General features: G+C 36.1%; 1 protein-coding gene and 4 non-coding genes across 5 annotated transcripts; 4 read left to right on the top strand and 1 right to left on the bottom strand.

Moving 5' to 3' along the window:
- The first annotated feature begins 5,390 nt into the window (after nucleotides 1-5,390).
- LOC141681951 (U2 spliceosomal RNA) lies at nucleotides 5,391-5,582 on the top strand. The gene has a single exon (XR_012559363.1). It is a non-coding gene; the product is annotated as a U2 spliceosomal RNA (small nuclear RNA).
- A 605-nt stretch (nucleotides 5,583-6,187) lies between these two features.
- On the top strand, nucleotides 6,188-6,346 carry LOC141682209 (U1 spliceosomal RNA). The gene has a single exon (XR_012559611.1). It is a non-coding gene; the product is annotated as a U1 spliceosomal RNA (small nuclear RNA).
- A 902-nt stretch (nucleotides 6,347-7,248) lies between these two features.
- Nucleotides 7,249-7,444, top strand: LOC141681760 (U2 spliceosomal RNA). Its single transcript, XR_012559184.1, has one exon. It is a non-coding gene; the product is annotated as a U2 spliceosomal RNA (small nuclear RNA).
- Nucleotides 7,445-9,935: 2,491 nt separating this feature from the next.
- LOC141681851 (small nucleolar RNA R71) lies at nucleotides 9,936-10,042 on the bottom strand. Its single transcript, XR_012559272.1, has one exon. It is a non-coding gene; the product is annotated as a small nucleolar RNA R71 (small nucleolar RNA).
- Nucleotides 10,043-19,731: 9,689 nt separating this feature from the next.
- LOC141679328 (zinc finger BED domain-containing protein RICESLEEPER 2-like) lies at nucleotides 19,732-22,772 on the top strand. The gene is made up of 5 exons (XM_074485830.1): nucleotides 19,732-19,882; nucleotides 20,354-21,745; nucleotides 21,852-21,927; nucleotides 22,103-22,174; nucleotides 22,673-22,772. The coding sequence occupies exons 1-5, from the start codon at nucleotides 19,732-19,734 to the stop codon at nucleotides 22,770-22,772; spliced, it is 1,791 nt and encodes a 596-aa protein (XP_074341931.1).
- Nucleotides 22,773-23,395: the final 623 nt, after the last annotated feature.

Genomic DNA, 23,395 nt, shown 5'->3' with positions numbered 1-23,395 from the left:
ATGATGAAAATCATCCGTCGGATAATCAAAAGGATTATTCGTCAAGTGACAAAGAGCCACATCCGTCGGCTGTGAGTAAACCTGTGAGCAAAGCTAAGCTTGCCAAGCTTAATGAAAAATATGACTCAGTTTCTAAGAACTTTATTCTAGGAGAATCAAGTCAAGTCACGAAAAGAAAGTTAATGTTGGTCATCTGTCTATCAAGCAATTGAATGACAGATTAGAAAAGATTGAGGTTAAAACAGAAGCTAAAAAGAAAAACAATAGAAATGGGAAAGTAGGAATCAACAAACATAACAACTACACACCTGATAAATATGCACCAAGAAAAATCTGTGTCAAGTGTAGTAGTGTTAATCACTTGTCTGTTAATTGCAAACTTGCCATGCCTACTCCCATGTCTGCACCTCCCTCTTTTCCCAACAAAACTGTTATGCCTACCATGCCATTGAATGTTATGTCTACTCAGAATATGAATGCACAATTTGCTAATATGCCATTTGCACCTAATCCTTATTATGCTGCATTTAGTATGCCGTAAACGCCATTTAGCATGCCTTACCGGAATAACATGTTTGCAAATAGCATGCCTTTTCCTGTTAATCAAAATGTGCATGGTAATTCTGTTTTAATGACTGGTTTCGAAGGTTCAACTCAGATGACTAAGAATAAATCAGAAATTTCCAAGTCAAATGAGATCAAACCTAAGAAACCAAAGAAAAAAGCTAACAAGGCAGGACCCAAGGAAACTTGGGTACCAAAATCAACTTGATTTGATTTTGTTGTGTGCAGGGAAATAGAAAGAATCTTTGGTATGTGGATAGTGGTTGCTCAAGGCACATGACTAGAGATTCTACCCTGCTCGCTGAGTTCAAGGAAAGAGCTGGCCCAAGTATTACTTTTGGAGATGACAGCAAGGGTTATACTGTGGGATTTGGCTTGATTTCAAAAGACAATGTCATCATTGAAGAGGTTGCCCTAGTGGATGGTCTCAAGCACAATTTACTGAGTACCAGCCAGCTTTGTGATAAGGAGCCAGCTTTGTGGAGTGAGAGAAGAAAATGTGTATCTAGTTGACTTTAACTCATCTGATGCAGAATCTGTTACTTGTCTTCTCAGTTAAGCAAGTCAAGATGAAAGTTGGCTATGGCATAAGAAGTTGTCCCATCTAAACTTCAAAACCATGAATGAGCTTGTCAAGAAAGAACTGGTTACAGGCAATCTGTAATATCCGGGATATTGCTTTAATTATTTTTATCAATAAATGATTTTTATATGATTAATATGTAATTTTTAGTGAATTATCTGATGATGAGTGTGGATATGTGGTAAAGTAAAAGTATATTAATTGTATTATGACCAGAATAAAATATAGATAATTACGGTATTTTTCAGATAATTTTTGGACTGTTATATGATTTTATATTGATTTATGAATTTATTAATTATTTTCTGAATAATTACAAAATTATTTTATAAAACCTGGAATCGTCCAACTTCAACCGTTTTTACGTTTTTATAACCCGAAACTTTTCTGAAACTCCTTCCTAACCTAATCTGGTAATTCGGGACATTTTCCGTATTTTGACTTTTTCAATCCGGATTACGGTTTGACCCGTGCGCGACCCGACGCAAGATTTTCGATATGACAATCATTTCGGCGAATCATCAAAACCCGTATTCTCGAAAGACGGGATATTATTACATTATTTTCGTATAAAGTGTTTTATAAAAAGCCCGGTTTGGATAATTATCCAATATGAGTACCAAATCGGATCATTTTTGCAGTTACTTAGCGGCTAAGCAACTAATTTATCGATCCAAAATGATCCAACACGAACCAATATTCCATAAATATATATAGCCCTTTTATTATTTCATTTTATTCGTAAAATCATAATCGATCAGTAAACATATAGGAAATACAGAGAAAAACCCTAAAAACGTTACGTTCTTGAGAATCAAACGTACGAACGAAGGCCTTATCGAACTCTGATTCAAGCGTGCTATATATCAAAATGAAGCTCTCGAGAAACCCTTTCTGAATCAACCATCCATTTTTGTGCAGGAATCAAGGTATTTTTCTTATTTATTTATTTTATTTCGAATTAATTAAATATTAAATTATGAAAATTTGTTCTTGATATTGTTGATATGATTTGATGATTCCATCGTGTAGATAATATTTTTTTGGTCATTTTGGTATATTATACTTCAAATTTGGAGTTCAATAACATATGAAAATTGATGTTTGATTCTGAAAAATGGAAATTAGGGTTTATAGGTTGAATGTTCTTAATTGGGAATTGGGTATTTCTGTGTTTAAGGTTATTGTTTGAAATTGATTGCACAAAATTATAGATCGCCCAAAGACGAATCGATTGGTACTAGTGGCATGAACAAACGATAACAGGAAGGCTTTGATCGAAAAAAGTCGAGAAATGGCGGCGGAAACTTTGGCTGGATTTTTCGGCTAAACGCCGTGTTATTGATCGATTTTAATTGCACAACCGTGTTCCTGGAATTGAGAAGAGTGTTCGCTGTTAATTTGTAGCGTTTCAGGGCAAGTTGCAGTTGGCCGGAAAAGCTTGGTGGCCGCCGTTAATGGCGGCCGGCCACCGGAGAAGACGATCGAAAGGGGCAAAGTGTAATTTGACCCCTGATGGTTTTCTTCATTTGCAAATTTCGTACTTTCGTTTTAAAAACTTACAAAAACAGGATTACTGTTTACTTTATTTTAAAAATTATATTTTTATTATTTTAAAAATCAGAAAAATTGTTTATTTAATTATTTTAAATTCAGAAAATTGTTTTAACTATTTAATTATTTAAAAAATAAATCAAAATTATTTTATTAAATAATTTTAATTAGTTTTTAATTATTTTAATGAATCAATTAATTTAATATTAATTGATTAATTAATTTAATTAATTATTAATTGATTTAATAATTAGATTTAATTATTTATTTTTGATTTAAAAATTTTCAAAAATAGTTTCGAGCTTTAAAATATTATTTTAAATTATTTTCAAGGCTTGATAATTATTATAAATTATTTTGAATTCAGATTTGGGTGTTCGAACCCTGATATTTAATTATAAAATGATTCGGAGTCCCGTTTTAATTCTAAAAAATGTTCAAAAATTCGTATTAAATATCTATAAAATCATTTTAACCCCGAATCTTCTTTGAATAATTATTTTAATTGAATATCTTACGTGCTACGTGTTATATGTGATCTGATTGATGCGTAATATGATTGTACGTGCATTGTTTGACTGTTTTATTCATAACTTTCAATCCGTACGTCGGATTTGGGTAAAACAAAGGGTAGATGAAAGCTTATGATGTCTATGTGATGATTAGAATGATATGAGATTGAGTATTGATAAATACTTGTGATTCCTAGCAGAGAAAGCGAGGCATAGAAAAGAAAGCTAGTGATCAGTAAATAGAACTGAAGTGTAGAAAAAGAAAGCAAGTGATCAATGAATAGAAGCAAGGCATAGAAAAAGAAGGAAAGTGATGGAAAAGTAAACTGTTAGATGGGTACAAGTAAAGTTGAAAATCATCGGTGATAAGGCAAGTACTTCTGAACCTTCTTCAAGATATATTACAAATATTTTCGAACTTTTTTATAACATGTCGCTATTATTTAAAATAACTCCTGTTTTATATTGCAAGTGCTTTAAACTATTTAACCTTGAACCCTGATTCCTATTGATCTTGAGCCATAAGCCTTATTCTTCATAAACCATTGATTGTTGAATTCCAAGATACGCGCCAGACACATACGATACTACTCCACAAATACATATCTACCACATACGAATTTCTGATTTTGAATTATTTGATATACCAACCCTTATTCCTTGTTTAACAGAAGACCAATCCTTGGAACCCTTGAACCCTTGGTCTTATACTTTCTGATTATTTCCTTTATTGAAAGCCAATCTTTTTGAATTCCTTGTTATACCTTCTTGGTATTATGAATCACCCTATGCTTCAAAATAGATGTTGTTTATGATTCAGCTTATGGAATTACATTGGTTATCATATTGAATTATTTTAGAATTGGATGGTTTTATAAATGTGAACCAGATTCGTGGTCATAATAGGAGGCTTGGGAAGAAATCTAGACAATCAAGGAAATAGATTTATCTGCTCATACTAGAGGAGCATCCTGATAATGATTGTGAGCAACTCTTTGTACACTTTGTCTTTGTTCAATTTTCAGTAAGTATTGTAGCACTTATTAGTTTTATCTACTACCTTTCAATCTGTATCTTTAGGATGTTTTGTTATCATTAAGTTTCTCTTAATTTATGGCTACAATTCCAGTAGACTTAAATTGGGGGAGATTGTTAGGAATATGTTGTGAACTTGATGATAAATTAAACAAAACACCTTAGTAGAATTAACTTAGTGAATTTTGTAGCACTCGATGGATATTCAATTATAGTCCCGACAGATGAGTTAATATAGTCCCGACGGATGACAAATTGACATCCACCGGGTGAGTAGCTTATGTAATAATAAGTATTGTAGCACATTTCTGCAAGCAACTTTGTGTAGATTTTGTAGGAGTATTTGAGTCATGTTGACTACTAGTGGATATGAAGAATAGGTTGATTAATTGTAAATATGAGATGTCTTGTAATTATGTATAAGTGAAATGGAGTCATATGATAAAAAGCTACCCGACGGATGATCAACAAAGCTACTCGACGGATGATCAACAGAGCTACCCGACGGATAACAAACATGTACCCGACGGATGATCAAATTCAAATATATGTTGACAGTGACAACACAATCACATGTGTTGGGTGTTTGCAAAAGGAATGTGGTATCCTGTTAAGCAGGAATTTGAGAACAAAGAAGCATTACCATTTCCATGCAAATTATGAAGATATTCAAAGATGCTGGAATAGAGTAGTGATGTAGTATGTAGTTAGACTAGATATGTTTGTTTTATTATCTTATCTTGTTGTCATGTAAACTTGGTGATATATAAACCAAGTATAGCTAGTAGAACATTAATCTAAGAAAACACATTTTGAAAGAGAGATAGAAAAAGTTGTACTTGTAAAGAATTTCTCTGTAGTTTGTTTGTTCTACTTGCAAAGAAGCTGTGAGCCAATTTGAGCTACACAGAGTTCTCAAACCGATATATATATATATATATATATATATATATATATATATGGTGGATACATTCAAATCCACCAAAAAGTTTTAAAAGCTTGTGTTTTTATTACTTTGTGTTTTGATTTATATAATTCTTTCATTCCGCACTTTAAAAATCAAACACTTATATATATTCAGTTAGAACATTTTTTAAAATCTTGAAAAAGTAGCCAGAATTACATATAACCCCCCTTCTGTAATTCTTGTTATATTGTTAGGGAATAACATTTAGTATCTGTTCTTATCAGTTTAATATCTGATATGTGGGCCAATGGTTTACATGATATTAAATTATTTTTTTTATCGGGGAAGATCCTAACAATAGCTTGCTATTGAGGTCTTCATGCGTCGCCTAAGTGTTGCACTACTGCTCGGGCCTGGCACCCCCACGAAATCAAACAATTAATAATTTTTTTAAAGGACAGGAACTCTTTATCGGAGAAAAAAATCGCTATTCCAATTGTTTCAAGATGAAAGTTTTAAACTACGACGATATATTTCAAATATAATTTAACCTAATATAACAATGTACAACTAATGCCTCAATTTCACCTTTTTAATATAATATTTCACGACAATAAGTAATATAGTTTCAATTTCACCCTTTATTATAGAATGCACAACAATAAATAATAAAGTTCTGGTTTTCCGAATTCAAGTACAAAGATTGTACCTCATTTCGATCCATGTTCAACAAACCGAGTTATTATGTCACCCAAAGCTATTTTCACTCATTGGCCGTAAACTGCATAAAGGTACAGGTGGTGTAAGAAATTTCGTTTGGAGATATAGATATTCCGTGTTATTTATTTAAGACAAATAACTCCAAAATTTTAAATTACATGTTAATCAGACTATGAAATTATAGTCAAATATCACAAGATTTACACTATCGTTGATAACAAAAGTCTGCTCTGAGAACTTCCCACATCGACTGATCTAAGGTAAAATATTCCAACAACGCTATGAATAGAGATATACGGCCTACATGAAAACTTACTTACCTGGATGGGGGAAATTGGCGATCATTAAGGTCCATGGCCTAGGGAAGTGACTTCCATTGCACTTTGGATGGGTTCTTGCCTAAGGTCTACCCAAGTGGTGGAGCCTACATCATAATTTGTGTTAGGGGGCTTGCGTTCGCGCGACCCCGCCAACTATATTATATAATTTGTTATATTACTGAATTTTATGAAACCTGGTAAACCAAGGGGATTTTAAACTTGGGGTGGCGAAATCTAAAATTCGGGATTAATCAATTAAAAACTTCATTTATTTAAAGTTATTACTATTTATTGAATATTTGCAAGTAAAAATTACTCTTATTAACACGCAAATGAGTTTATAGTCTATCACTAAATAAATTCATCATAATATAAAATAAGAAATGATAGGTGAGGTAAATATTCACAATTACAAACATCAACATGCACATATATTGTACTGCGCCATTATCTTGTTCACGTTAAGGGTTTTGTTTTCTTTTACGTTTGATGACATATTGTGCTTAAAAATTAATTTCCCTCTTACATTGAGTTTTTTTAATTTTATTTTCCGCAACAATGAAAAAACCGTGTAAACTAAAGACGCATATGGTTTCTTACAACACGGTTTTTCTACATCATTCATATTTAAGGTGTTCCCCGGTATTGCTTTCCCGTTTAAGTTTCAGTTTAAATTTGAAAATAAAACACAACTCTCGCAACATACTAAATTTGTTTTGGGTGTGGTTGCATAAAATTTGCAGTAAGCAACTGAATATGAATTCGTAATGCACCAAGAGTGATAGAAAATCAGTTGACTTGCATATTATTAGTTAAATGTTTTGGAAAAACATTTTATGCACTTACTCCAAAAGTTTATTATTTTTTATTTTTCGAGGGAAAAGTCAATTTGCATGTACTCGAACAATTCATATTCATATCTTATTCCACGCTTTATAGCATTGCTTACATTAGTAGTTTATATGTACCTAGAGTTCCGTACCACCTTGAGATACTTTTCGGTAGATGTGCCGAACTCATCCATATAAACAAGGTCAGATAGCTTGTTCATTCATACCTTTCTCGGCCTTTTCACTAAGATTAAGTGTAGTATTTGTTCTTATCAGTTTAATATCTGATATGTAGGCCAATGGTTCACATGATATTAAATTAATTTTTTTATCGGGGAAGATCTTAACAATAGCTTGCTATTAAGGTCTTCATGCGTCACCTAAGTGTTGCACTACTGCTCGGGCCTGGCGCACCCCCACCAAATCAAAGAATAAATAATTTTTTAAAGGACCCGAACTCTTTATCGGAGAAAAAAATCACTATTCCGATTGTTTTCAGATGAAAGTTTAAAACTACGACGATATATTTCAAATATAATTTAACTTGTTGTAACAATTTACGAATATTGCCTCAATTTCACCTTTTTAATATAATATTTCACGACAATAAGTAATATAGTTTCAATTTCACCCTTTATAATAGAATGCACGACAATAAATAATAAAGTTATGATTTTCCAGATTCAAGTACAAAGATTGTACCTCATTTCGATCGATGTTCAACGAACCGAGTTATTATGTCACCCAAAGCTATTTTCACTCATTGGCCGCAAACTACATATGTTGTACTGCACCATTGTTGAGTGGCATTTATGACACTTTATAATGCTCTATAAAGGCTTGAATTGATGTTTTGTACTCAAGTTATTTGTGTTTTGATGTGTTTTGTTGTGTTTTTGCATTTCAGGCATTATCTGAAGAATCAGGTGAATTAACATTATTTTTATGCTAATATGGTGTTAGGATGGAGTCTATGGAATAAAGCTCCGGAAGCCAACTCGATTGCAGCAGGAATTAAAGAAAGTCAGAAGTTTTTCCAGAAGCACGGCGCGCCCGCACTGGTCTAGGGCGCGGCCGTGCCCATTTGTCAGAGAGCCAGCGCGCCCGCGCTGATAAAGCACGCGGTCGCGCCAAGTCGGGATTTTAGAATCCTGATTCTGATTGATTTACAATTAGGAGGACTTCTATCTTATTTGTGCTGCTATATAAGCATACTTTAGGTCCTTTTTTAAGATATATCAAGACAGAGTGCAAGGGGAAGATGTCAAGAGACTTATAGCACAATTCAACAAAGGCGAAGAAGATCTAGTTTATTCTTGTGAATCTTTGTTTTGAGTTGTAATCTTGGATGCTCATTTCTTGTTTTGTTGAACCCATACTCTTGTTTTGTACTTGGTTTTAATTATTTGATTATAAAGACTACATTTGTTTTATTATGCTTTCATCGGAACCCATGTTGATGATGAGTCTGATTATGGGCTAATCGTTATCGTGGGGTTCTAGCGGATTTATTTATGGATTTCTTTAGTTAATTTGTTCAATACCTTAGTGTGTGGTGATTGATTGATAACCTAGTATTGGTTGTGCTTATTCGTCTTATGAGCGTCGCGAACTTATAAGATAGCGTGTTAATTCTAAATGAAGCAAAAGTGAATTTAAGGATTTAGAACTTGCCATTCTAGCACAGGTTCATGTATTGTTATGCATGATTCGTAGGTAATTTTAACCATCTTACTTGCCCTGTGTAATCAAGATAGATAACTTGTGCTGAAACCGTTATGTTGTCAAATTCTATAGACATATAGGGTCTCAATATAATTGGTGTCTATTCAGTTTCTATCTCTTTTGTGGATGTCTGATAGTATGGTACTCGTGCAACGAAAGTTGGCGTTTATCAGTTTCGTGTTATCTGATTAGTATCATCACCATTGCATGCTAAGGTTAAGAATGAAAAGTCTATTGAATGGAGTATTTAATGAAGTTAAAATTCCATGTTTGTCATATATATTAATTCAATCAATCTTATTCTCCTAGTTATAATTATTAGTTTAATTCTTGGTTAATAACAATCTCAATCAGTTATCGTCTTAGCATTAAATAATAACCATACATTGTTGCTTAGGTGCATGAATTAATTAGTTAACCAATACAGTCTATGTGGGAATGAACTAGAAAAGATTCTATACTACTTGCGAACTCGTATACTTGCGTGTATTCTTAGCACGTGTTTAGCGACTAACAAGTTTTTGGCACCGCTGTCGGGGACTGCAGTGTTGATTGATAGTTTATGTGCTTTCCATCAATGGTCGTTAAAGTTCATTGACTCGGACATTGTTACTTATCTGTTTCCTTGTTTTATTTCAGGTGCTCTAGTGAGGGTGTATGCATACGCGTTCGCGTAATCGTAAGAGAACTCTGGATAAAGCCGAGGAAGAACTTGTGGTGGTTCGAAGGGAAGTTTTTGAAGAAGAAAAGAAGGTAGAAGAAGAAGAGAAAGTCGAAGAACCAGTTGTAGTAGCGATGGGAGACCAAGCAGAAAATCTGAAGGCTTTGATGGACTATTCTCAGCCCAATATTAATGACATTCAGTCGAGCATCGTCAGACCAGCCATCAGGGCTAACACTTTCGAGATCAAGGCAAGCACGATTTAGAGGATACATAACTCAGTCCAGTTTGGGGGTTCTCCTACTGAAGACCCCAACATGCACATCAGGGATTTCATCGAGATCTGCGACACCTTCAAGTTTAATGATGTGACTGAAGATGCTATCAAGCTACGACTCTTCCCATTCTCTCTAAGGGATAAGGCTAAGAGCTGGTTACATTCTTTACCACCAGGGTTTATCACTAAATGGGAAGATCTGACACAAAAGTTTCTCACTAAATTCTTCCCTATGGTGAAGACTGCTGCAACCGGGAATGCTCTTACTCAGTTTGCTCAGCAAACTGGAGAATCTCTTTGTGAGGCTTGGGATCGATATAAAGATATGCTAAGGAAGTGCCCACACTATGACATGCCTGATTGGATGATTATCAATAGTTTATACAATGGATTGGGTGCTACTTCTAGACCCATGCTTGATGCAACATCAGGAGGAGCCTTGTGGACTAAAAGCTACGATGAAGCTTATGAATTGATCAAAATGATGGCTGTTAATGAATACCAGAATTCTTTCCAGAGGTTGACTCAGGGAAAGGTTGCAGGAATTCTGGAGTTGGATGGAGCAACTGCTATCGCTGCCCAACTTAAGGCTTTGACAATGAAGGTGGACTCTTTGGCTAATTATGGAGTTAATCAAAATACCAGTGTCTATGAACTTTGTGCTGGAGCCCATGAGACTGATTAGTGTACTATTTCTAGTGAATCAGCTCAGTTTGTGAGCAATTTTCAGCATTCGCAGCAACCAGTGCCAGCCACCTATCATCCTAACAACCGCAATCATCCTAATTTCAGCTGGAGCAACGCTCAGAATGCGGTTCAATAGCCTTATCAGCAATATCCAGCTAAGTAGTACAACCCCCCAGGTTTTCAGCAACCGCAATATGCACCAAGACAACAACTCCAGTTGCAACAAGCCAATGAAAAATCTAAACTAGAGGAGTTGAAGCTTATGTGCAAGAGCCAAGTTGTTTCTATCAAGACCTTGGAAAATCAAATTGGGCAAATTGCCAATGCTTTACTTAAACGTCAACCTAGTATATTGCCCAGTGACACTGAAGTGCCAGGAAGGAAGGAAGCTAAAGAGCAGGTAAAGGCAATCACGTTAAGGTTTGGAAAGGTTGTGAATCCCGAACAAACTTAAAAGTTGACTGAAGAAGCTGAGGTTAAGAAAGAAGTAGAGCAGCAGGAAGTAGAAGTGGAATCAAGGAAGACTACTATTGAGCACACTCCTCCTGAGGGTAATACAGGGGAGAAACAGATCTATCCTCCACCACCTTTTCCGAAGCAGCTGTAGAAGAAAAAGCTGGACAAGCAATTTGAGAAGTTTCTGGAGGTGTTAAAGAAACTTCATATCAACATACCTTTCGCCGAGGCTCTCGAGCAGATGCCTAGTTATGCAAAGTTTATGAAAGGTATTCTCTCTCGGAAAGTGAAGCTAGATGATTTAGAGACTGTCGCTCTCACGGAGGAATGCAGTGATGTGCTACAACAGAAGTTGCCTCTGCAGCTTAAAGATCCTGGAAGCTTCACTATTCCGTGCACTATTGGAAAAGTGTCATTTGATAGATGCTTCTGTGACTTGGGAGCTAGCATCAATCTGATGCCCTTGTCAATCTTCAAGCAGTTGAACTTGCCTGATCCAAAACCAACTTATATGACCTTGCAGTTGGTTGACCGTTCTATTACGTATCCGTGAGGTATTGTGGAGGATGTCTTGGTCAAGGTTGATAAACTCATCTTCCCGGCTGATTTCGTTATTCTGGATTTCGAGGAAGATAAGAAGATTCCCATAATCTTGGGAAGACCTTTCTTGGCAACTGGACGAACTTTGATAGATGTGCAGAAGGGTGAGCTCACGATACGAGTACTGGATCAGGATGTGACTTTTAATGTGTTCAATGCTATGAAATTTCCTACTGATAATGAGGAGTGTTTAAAAGTGGAGTTGGTCGATTCTGTGGTTACTTCAGAACTTGATCGATTGCTAAGGTCTGATGCCTTAGAGAAAGCCTTATTAGGAAATTCAGACAGTAAAGATGATGAAGGTGAAGAACAGTTGCAATATTTGAATGCTTCTCCCTGGAAAAGGAAGATTGATATGCCTTTTGAGTCTCTTGGAATGGAGGAATTGAGCAAAGCTCCTAAACGCCTCAAGCCTCCTATTGAGGAAGCTCCTACTCTTGAGCTTAAGCCTTTGCCTGAGCATTTGAGGTATGCGTTTCTAGGTGATGCATCTACTCTGCTAGTTATTATTACATCTGACCTTTCAGGTAGTGATGAGGAAAAGCTTTTGAGGATTCTAAGAGAATTCAAATCGGCAATTGGATGGACTATAGCAGATCTCAAGGGAAGCAGCCCTTCTTATTGCATGCATAAAATTCTTCTAGAAGAAGGTAGCAAGCCGACGGTCGAGCAGCAAAGACTCCTCAATCCAATCATGAAGGAAATAGTGAAGAAGGAAATTCTTTGGCTAGATGCAGGGATCATCTACCCTATTTCTGACAGTCCATGGGTGAGCCTGGTACAATGCGTACCAAAGAAATGTGGTATTACTGTGGTAGCAAATGAGAAGAATGAGCTTATTCCCACCAGAACAGTCACTGGGTGGAGAGTTTGCATAAATTATAGGAAGCTGAATAAAGCCACTAGGAAGGATCACTTCCCTTTGACCTTCCTTGATCAGATGCTTGACAGGTTGGCTGGGCATGAGTACTACTGTCTTCTGGATGGCTATTCAGGTTACAATCAGATTTGTATCGCTCCAGAAGATCAGGAGAAAACTACCTTCACTTGTCTATTTGGTACGTTCGCCTTCAGACGACTTTCTTTTGGTCTGTATGGTGCACCAGCCATATTTCAGAGATGCATGATGGCCATCTTTTCTGATATAATAGGCCAGAATATGGAGGTGTTCATGGACGACTTCTCTGTATTTGGCGATTCTTTTGAGGAATGCTTGCAAAATCTTGGACAAGTTCTCAAGAGGTGTGTTGAGACCAATTTGGTTCTCAATTGGGAGAAATGTCACTTTATGGTACGACAGGGCATTATTCTCGGGCACAAGGTCTCTAGTAAGAGTCTAGAGGTGGATAAAGCCAAGGTGGGGGTCATTGAGAATCTTCCTCCACCTATTTCTGTTAAGGGAATTCACAGTTTTCTTTGTTATGCGGGTTTCTACAGCCGTTTCATCAAGGACTTCTCTAAGATTTTGAAGCTGTTATGCAGTTTTCTAGAAAAAGATGTGCCTTCCAAGTTTGATGACGAGTACATTGCAGCTTTTGAAACATTGAAGAAGAGTTTAATCACGGCACCTGTCATAACTGCACCTGACTGGAACCAGCCTTTTGAGATGATGTGTGATGCAAGTGACTATACAGTTGGAGCAGTTCTTGGGCAGAGGAAGAACAACATATTTCATGTGGTCTACTATGCTAGTAAGACCCTTAATGGTGCTCAACTGAATTATACTACTATGGAGAAAGAACTTTTGGCTATTGTCTATGACTTTGAGAAATTTCGATCTTATCTACTTGGGACTAAGGTGACAGTTTTCACTGATCACGCCGCAATTCGATATCTTGTCTAGAAGAAGGATTCGAAGCCTAGATTGATTAGATGGGTTCTTTTGCTCCAAGAATTTAAACTTGAGATCAAGGACATAAAAGGGACTGAAAATCAAGTCACTGATCATCTCTCGCGTTTATAGAATCCTAATGCTACATCATTGGATAAGACATTGATAAATGAGTCTTATCCCGATGAGCAGTTGTTTGGAGTCCAAGAAGAAGAACCGTGGTTTGCAGACATTGTGAACTACTTTGTGAGTAATGTCATGCTTCCCAACTTATCCTATGCTCAAAGGAAGAAGTTTCTACATGAAGTGAAGTGGTATATGTGGGATGAGCCATTTCTTTTTCGACAAGGAGCTGACCAAATCATCAAGAGATGTATTCCTTACAGCGAAACGGGGGGAATCTTGCGAGATTGCCACTCAACGGCTTATGGAGGACATTATGGTGGAGAAAAGACAGCAGCTCATGTTCTTCAGGCAGGTTTCTTTTGGCCGACCTTGTTTAAAGATGCTTACCAATTTATTTTGAAATGCAATCGATGTCAACATACGGGCAATATGTCTAAGAGGGATGAGATGCCTTTTAAAGTGCTTCTCGAGGTTGAGGTCTTCGATGTTTGGGGAATTGACTTCATCGGGCCATTCGTCTCAACTTGTAATAATCAGTATATCTTGTTGGCGGTTGATTACGTGTCAAAATGGGTTGAAGTTAAGGCGTTGCCAACAAACGATGCGAGAGTGGTGCTTAATTTTCTTCACAAGCAGATATACACAAGGTTTGGAACTCCAAGAGTTATAATCAGTGATGAGGGATCGCATTTTTGCAATTGCAAGTTCACTGCTATGATGCAAAGGTATAATGTGAATCATCGCGTTGCTACGGCTTATCTTCCTCAGAAAAATGGTCAAGCTGAGGTATCTAACAGAGAGATCAAGCACATTCTAGAGAAAGTTGTGTGTCTATCGAGGAAAGATTGGTCTTTGAAGCTTGATGAAGCTGTTTGGGCTTATAGAATAACATATAAAACTGCATTGGGAATGTCACCGTTTCAGTTGGTTTATGGAAAGGGGTGTCATTTGCATGTGGAGCTCGAGCATAAAGCATATTGGGCTTTGAAGAAATTGAATCTGGACTTGGATGCAGCTGGAAAGAAGAGGATGCTTCAATTGAATGAACTCAACGAGTTTCGACTTCAAGCTTATGAGAACAATAAAATGTACAAGGAAAAAGTCAAAAGGTGGCACGATAGGGGTATAGTGCTCAAATCATTCGTGTCGGGGCAACAAGTTCTTTTATTCAACTCCCGTCTCCGTCTTTTCCCTGGAAAGTTGAAGTCAATATGGTCAGGTCCCTTCACAATCAAAACTGTGTTTCCGCATGGAGCGGTGGAAATTTTTGAGAATAATCCGGGCCAGGCATTCAAAGTTAATGGTCAGAGGTTGAAGCATTACTATGGTGACACAGCAAACCGCGAGGTGGTTAGTGTCGTTTTATTGTCCGTTTGAGCTCAAGATTCTACGTTAAGCTAACGACGTAAAACAAGCGCTTCTCGGGAGGCAACCCAAGTATGTTGTACATTAGTAGGTAGAAGAAGCATGAAGAAAGGAGAAAAACATAAAAAAATCAGAAAAAGAAAAAAATTTAGGGCCAACTACAGAAGCTGGGCGCGCCCGCGCTAATCAAGCGCACGGCCGCGCCGTTTTTCCAGTAACCAAGCGCGCCCGCGCTGATGAAGCGCGCGGCCACGCCGGTTTTCCAGTATGAAAGCGCGCTCGTGCTGTCCTACCGCGCGGCCGCGCCGGGTCCTGCTCGAGAAAAACAAATAGCAGTTTCATAAGGTAATTTCGGGACTTTTACTCCAAAATCAATTCTAACCCGATTTTTACTCTTCCACATCCCATAATTCCCTCTCCTAATCAATTCACTATTCCCACGATTCCCATAATTAATTCCCACTTCTATTCCTTATAAAATTCTCACCTCTCCACCTATAAATACATACACTTATACACAACTTCTCCACCACATCACAACTCTCAAACACAAATTCTCTCTAAACACTTATACTCTTATTCTATCTCATTCAATCCCAATGGCACCCAAGAGACAAAGAACACATGTAAGAAGCAGCAGCACTGATACTTCATCTACGGGGGGTGTGCGACCTGGGTTTTCTACTCCTGGGGCTGAAGAGGAGTACACGAGGCTTCTCTCGAAGCCTATTGCTAAGGAACGAGGGTTTTTGCCATCAGGGAACGATGGTAAGCTTTTGGAGATGATTCTTGAGATGGGTTGGGTTCCTTTTTGTGAGGCTCCCAATGTTGTGCCCATGAGTGTTGTGCGGGATGTTAGGTCACACACACTGTAAAAGGGGGTTGAATACAGTGTTTAGCACAATCAAATCGAATTAAAGAACACAAGTAACAGAAAACAAACTTTATTAAACTCTGTTACAATATGGAACTGTTCTCTCTCAGTGATGAACAAATTATCACGAGAGCTGCTAGGGTTACAATGAATATTATTCTCGATAATTATAACACGTATAGTGTAAACCCTATATATGTGTTATATACTACATAGTTACAAGATAAGTTCTAATTGATATGGAATATAATTCTGCTTCCAAAAATATATTTATCAGATATCTTTTCTTCCAAGTATTCTTTTCTTCATAGAATTCTTCTCCATGCATATCTCTTCTTTATTTAGTCTTGATCTTCTTTCCTTTCAACCAGCCTTTCCTTAACTGTTCATCATCTCTTCATCAGCATCCATCTCAGGCAAGCTTTCAGTTTCTGAGTCATCATCACTATCAGAACTTGATGGCTCAGTATCAGACTTTGTGATGAGCGCTTTTCCCTTGCCTTTCCTTGATGTAGCTGCTTTGGGGGATTCTTCCTCAGCCTTAAGAGCAACTGTCCTTGATTTTCCTCCTTTCCTCTTGCTTCTTTGTTCCATCTCAAGTTCATGAGTCTTGAGCATCCCATAAATTTCATCAAGAGTTGTTTCTTCAAGATTATAGTTGTCTCTTATAATTGTGGCCTTCAAATCCCAACTTTCAGGAAGAGCTAACAGTAATTTAAGGTTTGAATCTTCAAGATCATACTCCTTATCAACTAGTGACAAATCATTCAAGAGTTTGACAAATCTGTCATATATATCAGTCAATGACTCATTAGGCTTTGAGTCAAAGTGTTCATACTCTAGAGTGAGTATAGTCTTCCTGTTCTTCTTAATCGAATCAGTTCCCTGGCATCTTGTCTCCAAGGCATCTCATATCTCCTTTGCAGTCTTGCAATAAATTACACTGTTTGACATTACATTATCAATGGCACTATATAGAAAGTGTCGTACCTTAGCATCCTTAGCAATTGATGGGATATCTTTAGCAGTGTAATCACTCTTCTCCTTTGGTACATACTTTGCTGCTTCACCTACAACTGCAACAGCGAGTTTGGTTGGCTTGTGAGGCCCTTCATTGATTCTGTCAAGATATTCTGGATCTGTAGCTTCCAGAAATATAGTCATCCTCACCTTCCATATGGGATATTCAGATGGTTTCAGTATGGGAACTCTAATAGCCTCATATCGACTATGGATTTGAGTCTTTGGAGGTTCTTCAGTTTTGGTGGGCTTGCTTGGAGTTTCTGCTTCAGACATGATGGTTTTTGGATCTTAAACTGTTTGTGTGTTAACAGAGCTGCTCTAATACCACTTGTTAGGTCACACACACTGTAGAAGAGGGTTGAATACAGTGTTTAGCATAATCAAATCGAATTAAAGAACACAAGTAACAGAAAACAAACTTTATTAAACTCTGTTACAATATGGAACTATCCTCTCTCAGTGATGAACAAATTATCACGAGAGCTGCTAGGGTTATAATGAATATTATTCTCGATAATGATAACACGTATAGTGTAAACCCTATGTCTGTGTTTATATACTACACAGTTACAAGATAAGTTCTAATTGATATGGAATATAATTCTGCTTCCTAAAATATATCAATCAGATATCTTTTCTTCCAAGTATTCTATTCTTCATAGAATTCTTCTCCATGCATATCTCTTCTTTATTTAGTCTTGATCTTCTTTCCTTTCAATCAGCCTTTCCTTAACTGTTCGTCCTCCCGCACTTAAGTTTTGATATCCATCTTCTGATAATTATCTCCTGATAATTTAAGTACTGATATCCTTAAGTTCTGACTTCCAGTAAGTGCTGATTTCAGTTAAGTACTGATTTGTCATGTTTAAGTAAGATCTGAAAACTAAACACAAATCATATTAGACATGACATTATCAAATATATCTAACAATCTCCCCCAACTTGTAAATTAGCATAATATACAAGTTTAACAGATATTTAATGATGTCAAAAACATTAAGTACAAATGCATGAGATTTTGACTAGACAACTACAACTTACAGTCCTTAAAGCTTTACCATCTTTAACTTCTGATAACAACTTCAGTCTATATACACATCAGAATTTATGCAGTTGTATATCTGGACTTGGCTTCAATTTCTGATCTCTCTGATGTCAGGAGTTGTTCTGAGATAGTTCTTTAACGAACATCTCTCAGCATATTTGAGTTAATCAATCATTCTCCTTTTAGCATGTTTAAGCTCTGCAGTATCTTCACCAGTTTGGAAGATAGCATATCTGAGATCATTAATTTTTGCTTTTCTCAACTCCTGATCTAGTCTGATGATATAGGCTTTGTTAGAGTCTAGATTGAATTCAAGTCCCTTAATACCAAGATATATACTGATATTTGCAGTATTAGGCTTCATATCAACAATATCATCCTTGTGATCTCTGTACTTAGGACAGTATGTGCTGTCAGACTTTACAGAATAAAGCTTCTTCTGCCTCTGAATTTGAGTCTTCAAATAATTTACAGCACTATCTGTTAATCTGTTCTTCACTTGAAGTAAGAATAAAACATGTTCTAGTTCCTCATAATACTTCAGTGGTATAGCATTCTGCCTAATATGGTATACCCTTCCATCTGTCATAAAGTATAACAAGATGTGTTCTTTCAAGAAGGTATGGTAAACCATTTGTACAGATTCAAGTTGATTCAATCTCTCAGGAGTTGCTCCAACACCTGGTTCACTCAAGGAAGTTGGATCATTGGTTGTGTTTTGCACTCTTCTTTCATCAGCACTACCCAATCCAGATTTATCTTTCACTTCCTTTCCAGTAACAACCCTTGCTTCAAAACCACTTGTTGCACTCTTCAAAGATTGAGTTGTTTGGTTTTAGTGAATCCTGGTAGGAGACTTGTAGTAGGTTTAATATGAGCTATGTCAGAGGTTAATTTACCTTTCAATTCATCTTCTGATATCAAGCCAACTTGAGCTATGTCAGAGGTTGCTTGCTTCAGTGTCATATCAGAACTTACTATATCTTGACTCTGAACAACTTGAGCCATGTCAGAGATTGTCTTAGAAATCTTCCTTGAAGTCAGAGTAAGATTAGCATCTTCATAAGATATTTCTTCATCCATAGGAGGCACATAAACCTTTACAGGTTCACCAACTTTTTCTTTGTCCTTGGACCTTGGATCTATCTGCAATTGTGATTTGGCCTTGGTTGCCACAAGATTTGTCCTTTCTTTTATCACAATGCCTTTAGCCGTAGGTAGGGCTGTGCATCCGGTTCGGTTAATCGAAAACCGAACTGAATAACCGATATTTTTTCGGTTCGGTTAACCAAAATATTAAATTCGGTTCGGTTTTCGGTAATGATTTTTTAAGATTTCGGTTTTTCAGTATTTCGGTTTTTAACCGCGGTTAACCGAAAACCGCAAAAATTAACCGAACATTTTTATATGATATAAAATATTGATTATTAATATTATTAGTTATTACATTTACATACGGTCAGTCTAGTTTCTAGTTTATTCTTACAATTCTAGTGGTGACTGCCGACCTCCTCCATGCTGCCGTGCCGGTGTCAACCTCCTCCACACACTGGCGTCGATTCTCTGACTCTAAACTCTGAAGTAAGTAACTCCGATTATCAATTTGTTGTTCAATTCAATTCAATTGTTGTTCAATTCAATTGCCTTTGCACACCGTGTGTTGATTTGGTATGATTTTTAAATCTTTATAATTGTATCATTGTATGTATAATAGTATAAGTAGCCAGGTGATTAATTATTATAGTAACATTATTGAGTAGTTAGTATTGAAGATTAAAGCTACTATATATTTCATTTTTTGTGTGTGCTTGTTGTTGTCTGATGTCTCTGTCTCTCTGATGTGTTTTCTCGAGTTTTCGTTGGTGTATGAAATTGCTATTCTTTGGTTTTTTGCTGCTTCTGTTGAGGGAAGTTAGTAATTTATTATTAGTATTTCAAACAACAGAAGTACAGAACTATATCCATATTAGCTTTTTATTTTTACTGGTGCTGATTTTAGTTTTAATTTGTTTCCCCTGTGCTGTAATCTATTTTAGATGGAAGACGAGCATGACTATCAAGAAGAATTAGAAGCTCAGACCGAAACCGTTGCTTCAAATCCGAGAAAGAGAAAGGCAATGGAATCTCGAAGTGATGTTTGGGAACATTATGAGAAAATTAAAGATGCAGATGGAGTAATTGTTAAAGGTAAATGTAAGTATTGTGCTAAATATTTAAGTGCAAATACTTCAAGAAATGGCACTAGTAGTTTGTGTAATCATTTAAAGTCTTGCAAGTCATACAATGTTGAAGGTCGTCAAACGAAATTAGCTTTTCAAACTAATAAAGATGGGGGAAACACTACTTTGGGTAGTTGGATTTTTGACAAAGATTAGGCTAGAGAGAAATATATAAAAATGAATATTGTTGATGAGTTACCATTTAGGTTTGGGGAGGGCTTGGGCTTTAAAGAATTTATGGCTACCGTGCAACCAATGTTTCAAATTCCATCTAGATGGATGGTTGCACGTGATTGTTATGGGATGTATTCTCTTAGAAGAAATGAATTAAAAACATCATTGCTTGAATCAACCCAACGCCTTTTTCTAACTATGGACACATGGACTTCTAATTAAAGGATAAATTATATGTGTTTAACCGCACATTTTATTGACAAAGATTGGAAGTTGCATAAGAGAATACTAAACTTTTGTCCAATTATTAGTCATAAAGGTAAGGCAATTGCAATGGCAATTGAGGAGTGTTTGGTAGAGTGGGGAATTACTAGGGTGTTATCTATCACGGTAGATAATGCAAGTTCTAATGATGTAGCTTTGACAAAATTAAAAGAGAGAATTGGTAATTGGCCTACTAGTGTCTTGAATGGGGGACATTTGCATTTAAGGTGTGTTGCTCACATTTTAAATCTAATTGTTAAAGATCGATTGTGTTTATTTGATGGATCAATTAGTAAGGTGAGAAATGCCGTTAAGTATGTTAGACAATCACCCGCGAGAGAGGTAGTGTTTATGGAATGTGCAAAATATGAGAAAATTGAGACTAAAAGATCTTTGATTCTTGATGTGGATACTAGATGGAATTCTACATATGAAATGCTAGATGTGGCAGAAAAATATGAGAGAACATTTAGTAGGTATGCTACACAAGATCCTAGGTATAAAAAACATCTTAAGGTGGGTAATGTTGATGGAAGGCCTACTTGTGAAGATTGGGTAACCGTGAGAAAATTTGCATCATTCTTGAAAATTTTTTATGATCTAACTTTGAAGATTTCGGGCACTTCTTATGTCACTTCTAACATTTTCTTGCATGAGATATATGCCGTTCATTCTACCTTGAATGATTGGACATATGGTGCTAATGTTGAAATGCATGCTATTGGAAAGGAGATGTTGGAAAAGTTTGAAAAGTATTGGGGAAGTCCAACTAAAATGAACAATCTTTCATTTATTGTGGTGGTGCTTGATCCAAGGCACAAGTTACAATTTGTGGTGTATATGTTAAGGCACATGTACGGGGAAGATGTGGGGGGTGTGATGGGAAAGTCTTTAGAAGAAACATTGTATAAAATGTTCAATGAATACAAATCTAAAATTACAAAAAACAAACAAAGAGATGATGTTAGAGAGAAAAATAGAGAAGAAAATGTTGGTCAAGTGCATCCATCTCAATTGTTGAGGATGCAATTTGAGAAAGATATTGGAATGATTTCAAGTGATGGTAGGGCATCGGATTTGGAAGAGTATTTGAGTGAAAAAGCAAAAACATTTAGGACTTCCGAGAGGTTTGACATATTAGAGTGGTGGAAAAATAATTCGATGAGATTTCCCATTTTATCTCAAATGGTACGGGATATTTTAGCTTTCCCAATATCCACCGTAGCTTCGGAATCGGCTTTTAGCACGGGAGGTAGAGTTCTCAATGATTTTAGGAGTTCTTTAACACCTAAAATAGTTGAAGCACTTATATGTGCTCAAGATTGGATGAGACGAACCGCAAAAGCTATAAGTGTTGAAGAGGATCCAGATGAAATGAAACAACTTGATGAAGGTATGCTACTCTTTACATTAATTTCTAGGTTTTTTAAATTTAATTAGTGAGAAATATATTTATGAAGATTACTTATGATTTTTATGTTTAAATTATGTTTTTTCAGCACTAGAGAAGATGAACATGGATGCAAGTTCTACGGCGGCGTCAGCCACTGGTGGAACTAGTCAGACTCAGCCATGGTAAAATCTTATACCCTGACATGCATTTTTGGCAGTTGTTTATAGTAATAATTCAATACTTCATGGGCTCTGTACAGAGGCTCTGTACTAGTCACTGTATGTTCTCTGTTCTGTAGACTGTACTTTATAGTCTATAGTATGTTTTCAGTAGTTGTATTACATATATGCAGTGCAGCAGTGGCATATTGGCTGTAATCAGTTATGTTAAAAGTAAAGATAAACAGTCTAAGCTTTGGTCTGCTATAAGGTAAATTGAGTGAATCATATTTTTCAAAAACTTCACTGTCTGCTGCAACTCTGCATACATGTTTGAATGGTTTTAATTAGCTAGAAATGTTATGTAGCTTTTTGTATTCTTATTTTGATGGGGTTGTCGATGAATTATTTTAACTAATCTTTCTGTGAGTTGCTAGAAGAAATTCAGTCCAATTTCCTTTTAGCCTAGATTTGCAGGTTTTTTATTTGGTTATATTGTTTTCCCTTCTTAAAGTTTTTATGGAAATAGATTTTATAATAATTTTCTGTCAAAGTATATTCAAGCAGACTCAGAGTTGTTGATTTTTATTTTAAATAAATCCTCCTCTCAGTTGCTAATATTTTCCTAGTTGAAGTGATATATCTTACTGTAACCACTACTGGGTATTCTTTCTTCTGTGTTTTGAGATTATTACTACTAAAATATGGCTCAGTTAATTGCATGTTCTAAGTTCTAATTCTTTCTATTTTTATGCTTGGCTTATTACAGACTTGCAGAAGCAGTGCAACATGTGGCAGAAATGCAGAATCAAAGGAGCAGCAACAGCAGTCTGGTAGATTCCAGTTTCATCACATCACCTGCAATTTGAGATTTACTTATATTACAGACTCATTTTATATTAGCCAAGTTGTTAAGTTTTGAATGCAAACTAATGTTATGAAGCATCAAAAACTTATAATTCTGTTTGTAAACGTAAATTCTCTTATTATTTTTTGAAAAAACTTAGACATTTCTTTTGAAATTCGGTTTTATATTTCGGTTTTGGTAATAACCGGTTTATTTATTTCGGTTTCGGTTTCAAACCGAATAAATTTCGGTTCGGTTTCGGTTTCAGTTCACCGAATGCACAGCCCTAGCCGTAGGAAGTTTCTTTTCAACAAGAGAAGCTTCATATTTGGAGTTGACTTTTTTCTAACTTAAGTCTAGCTTCTTCTTCCTTTAGACTCTCAAAGTCCATTCCTGGATTTTCTTTCAGAAATAACTGTCTTGAAATTTCTTCATCAAGTTCCAAAAGTTCATCAGAACTTATCCTTTTACCAGTATCAGAAGTTATTCTTCTCCCAGTATCAGATGTTGTTCTTTGACTTGTAGTTCCAGCTCTACTTGATGAGAGACCTCCACCTTGACCATGACCTCCACCCATTCTAGAGTTTCCTTGGTCATCTTTTCCATCATCCTTTCCCTTCAGTGTCTTAACAGGTTTGCATTTGG

This window comes from Apium graveolens, chromosome 8 (genome assembly GCF_009905375.1).
Source record: "Apium graveolens cultivar Ventura chromosome 8, ASM990537v1, whole genome shotgun sequence".
Classification (NCBI taxonomy): Eukaryota; Viridiplantae; Streptophyta; class Magnoliopsida; order Apiales; family Apiaceae; genus Apium; species Apium graveolens.
This window is presented reverse-complemented; position numbering and strand designations above follow the sequence as displayed.

What these genes read in the sequence shown, in the direction of transcription:
- LOC141679328 (XM_074485830.1), top strand. Translation starts at nt 19,732, where the DNA reads ATGGAAGACGAGCATGACTATCAAGAAGAATTAGAAGCTCAGACCGAA. An exon ending in AATGAAACAACTTGATGAAG is followed by an intron (nt 21,746 to 21,851) that starts GTATGCTACTCT and finishes ATGTTTTTTCAG; the next exon opens with CACTAGAGAAGATGAACATG. An exon ending in ACTAGTCAGACTCAGCCATG is followed by an intron (nt 21,928 to 22,102) that starts GTAAAATCTTAT and finishes TATGCAGTGCAG; the next exon opens with CAGTGGCATATTGGCTGTAA.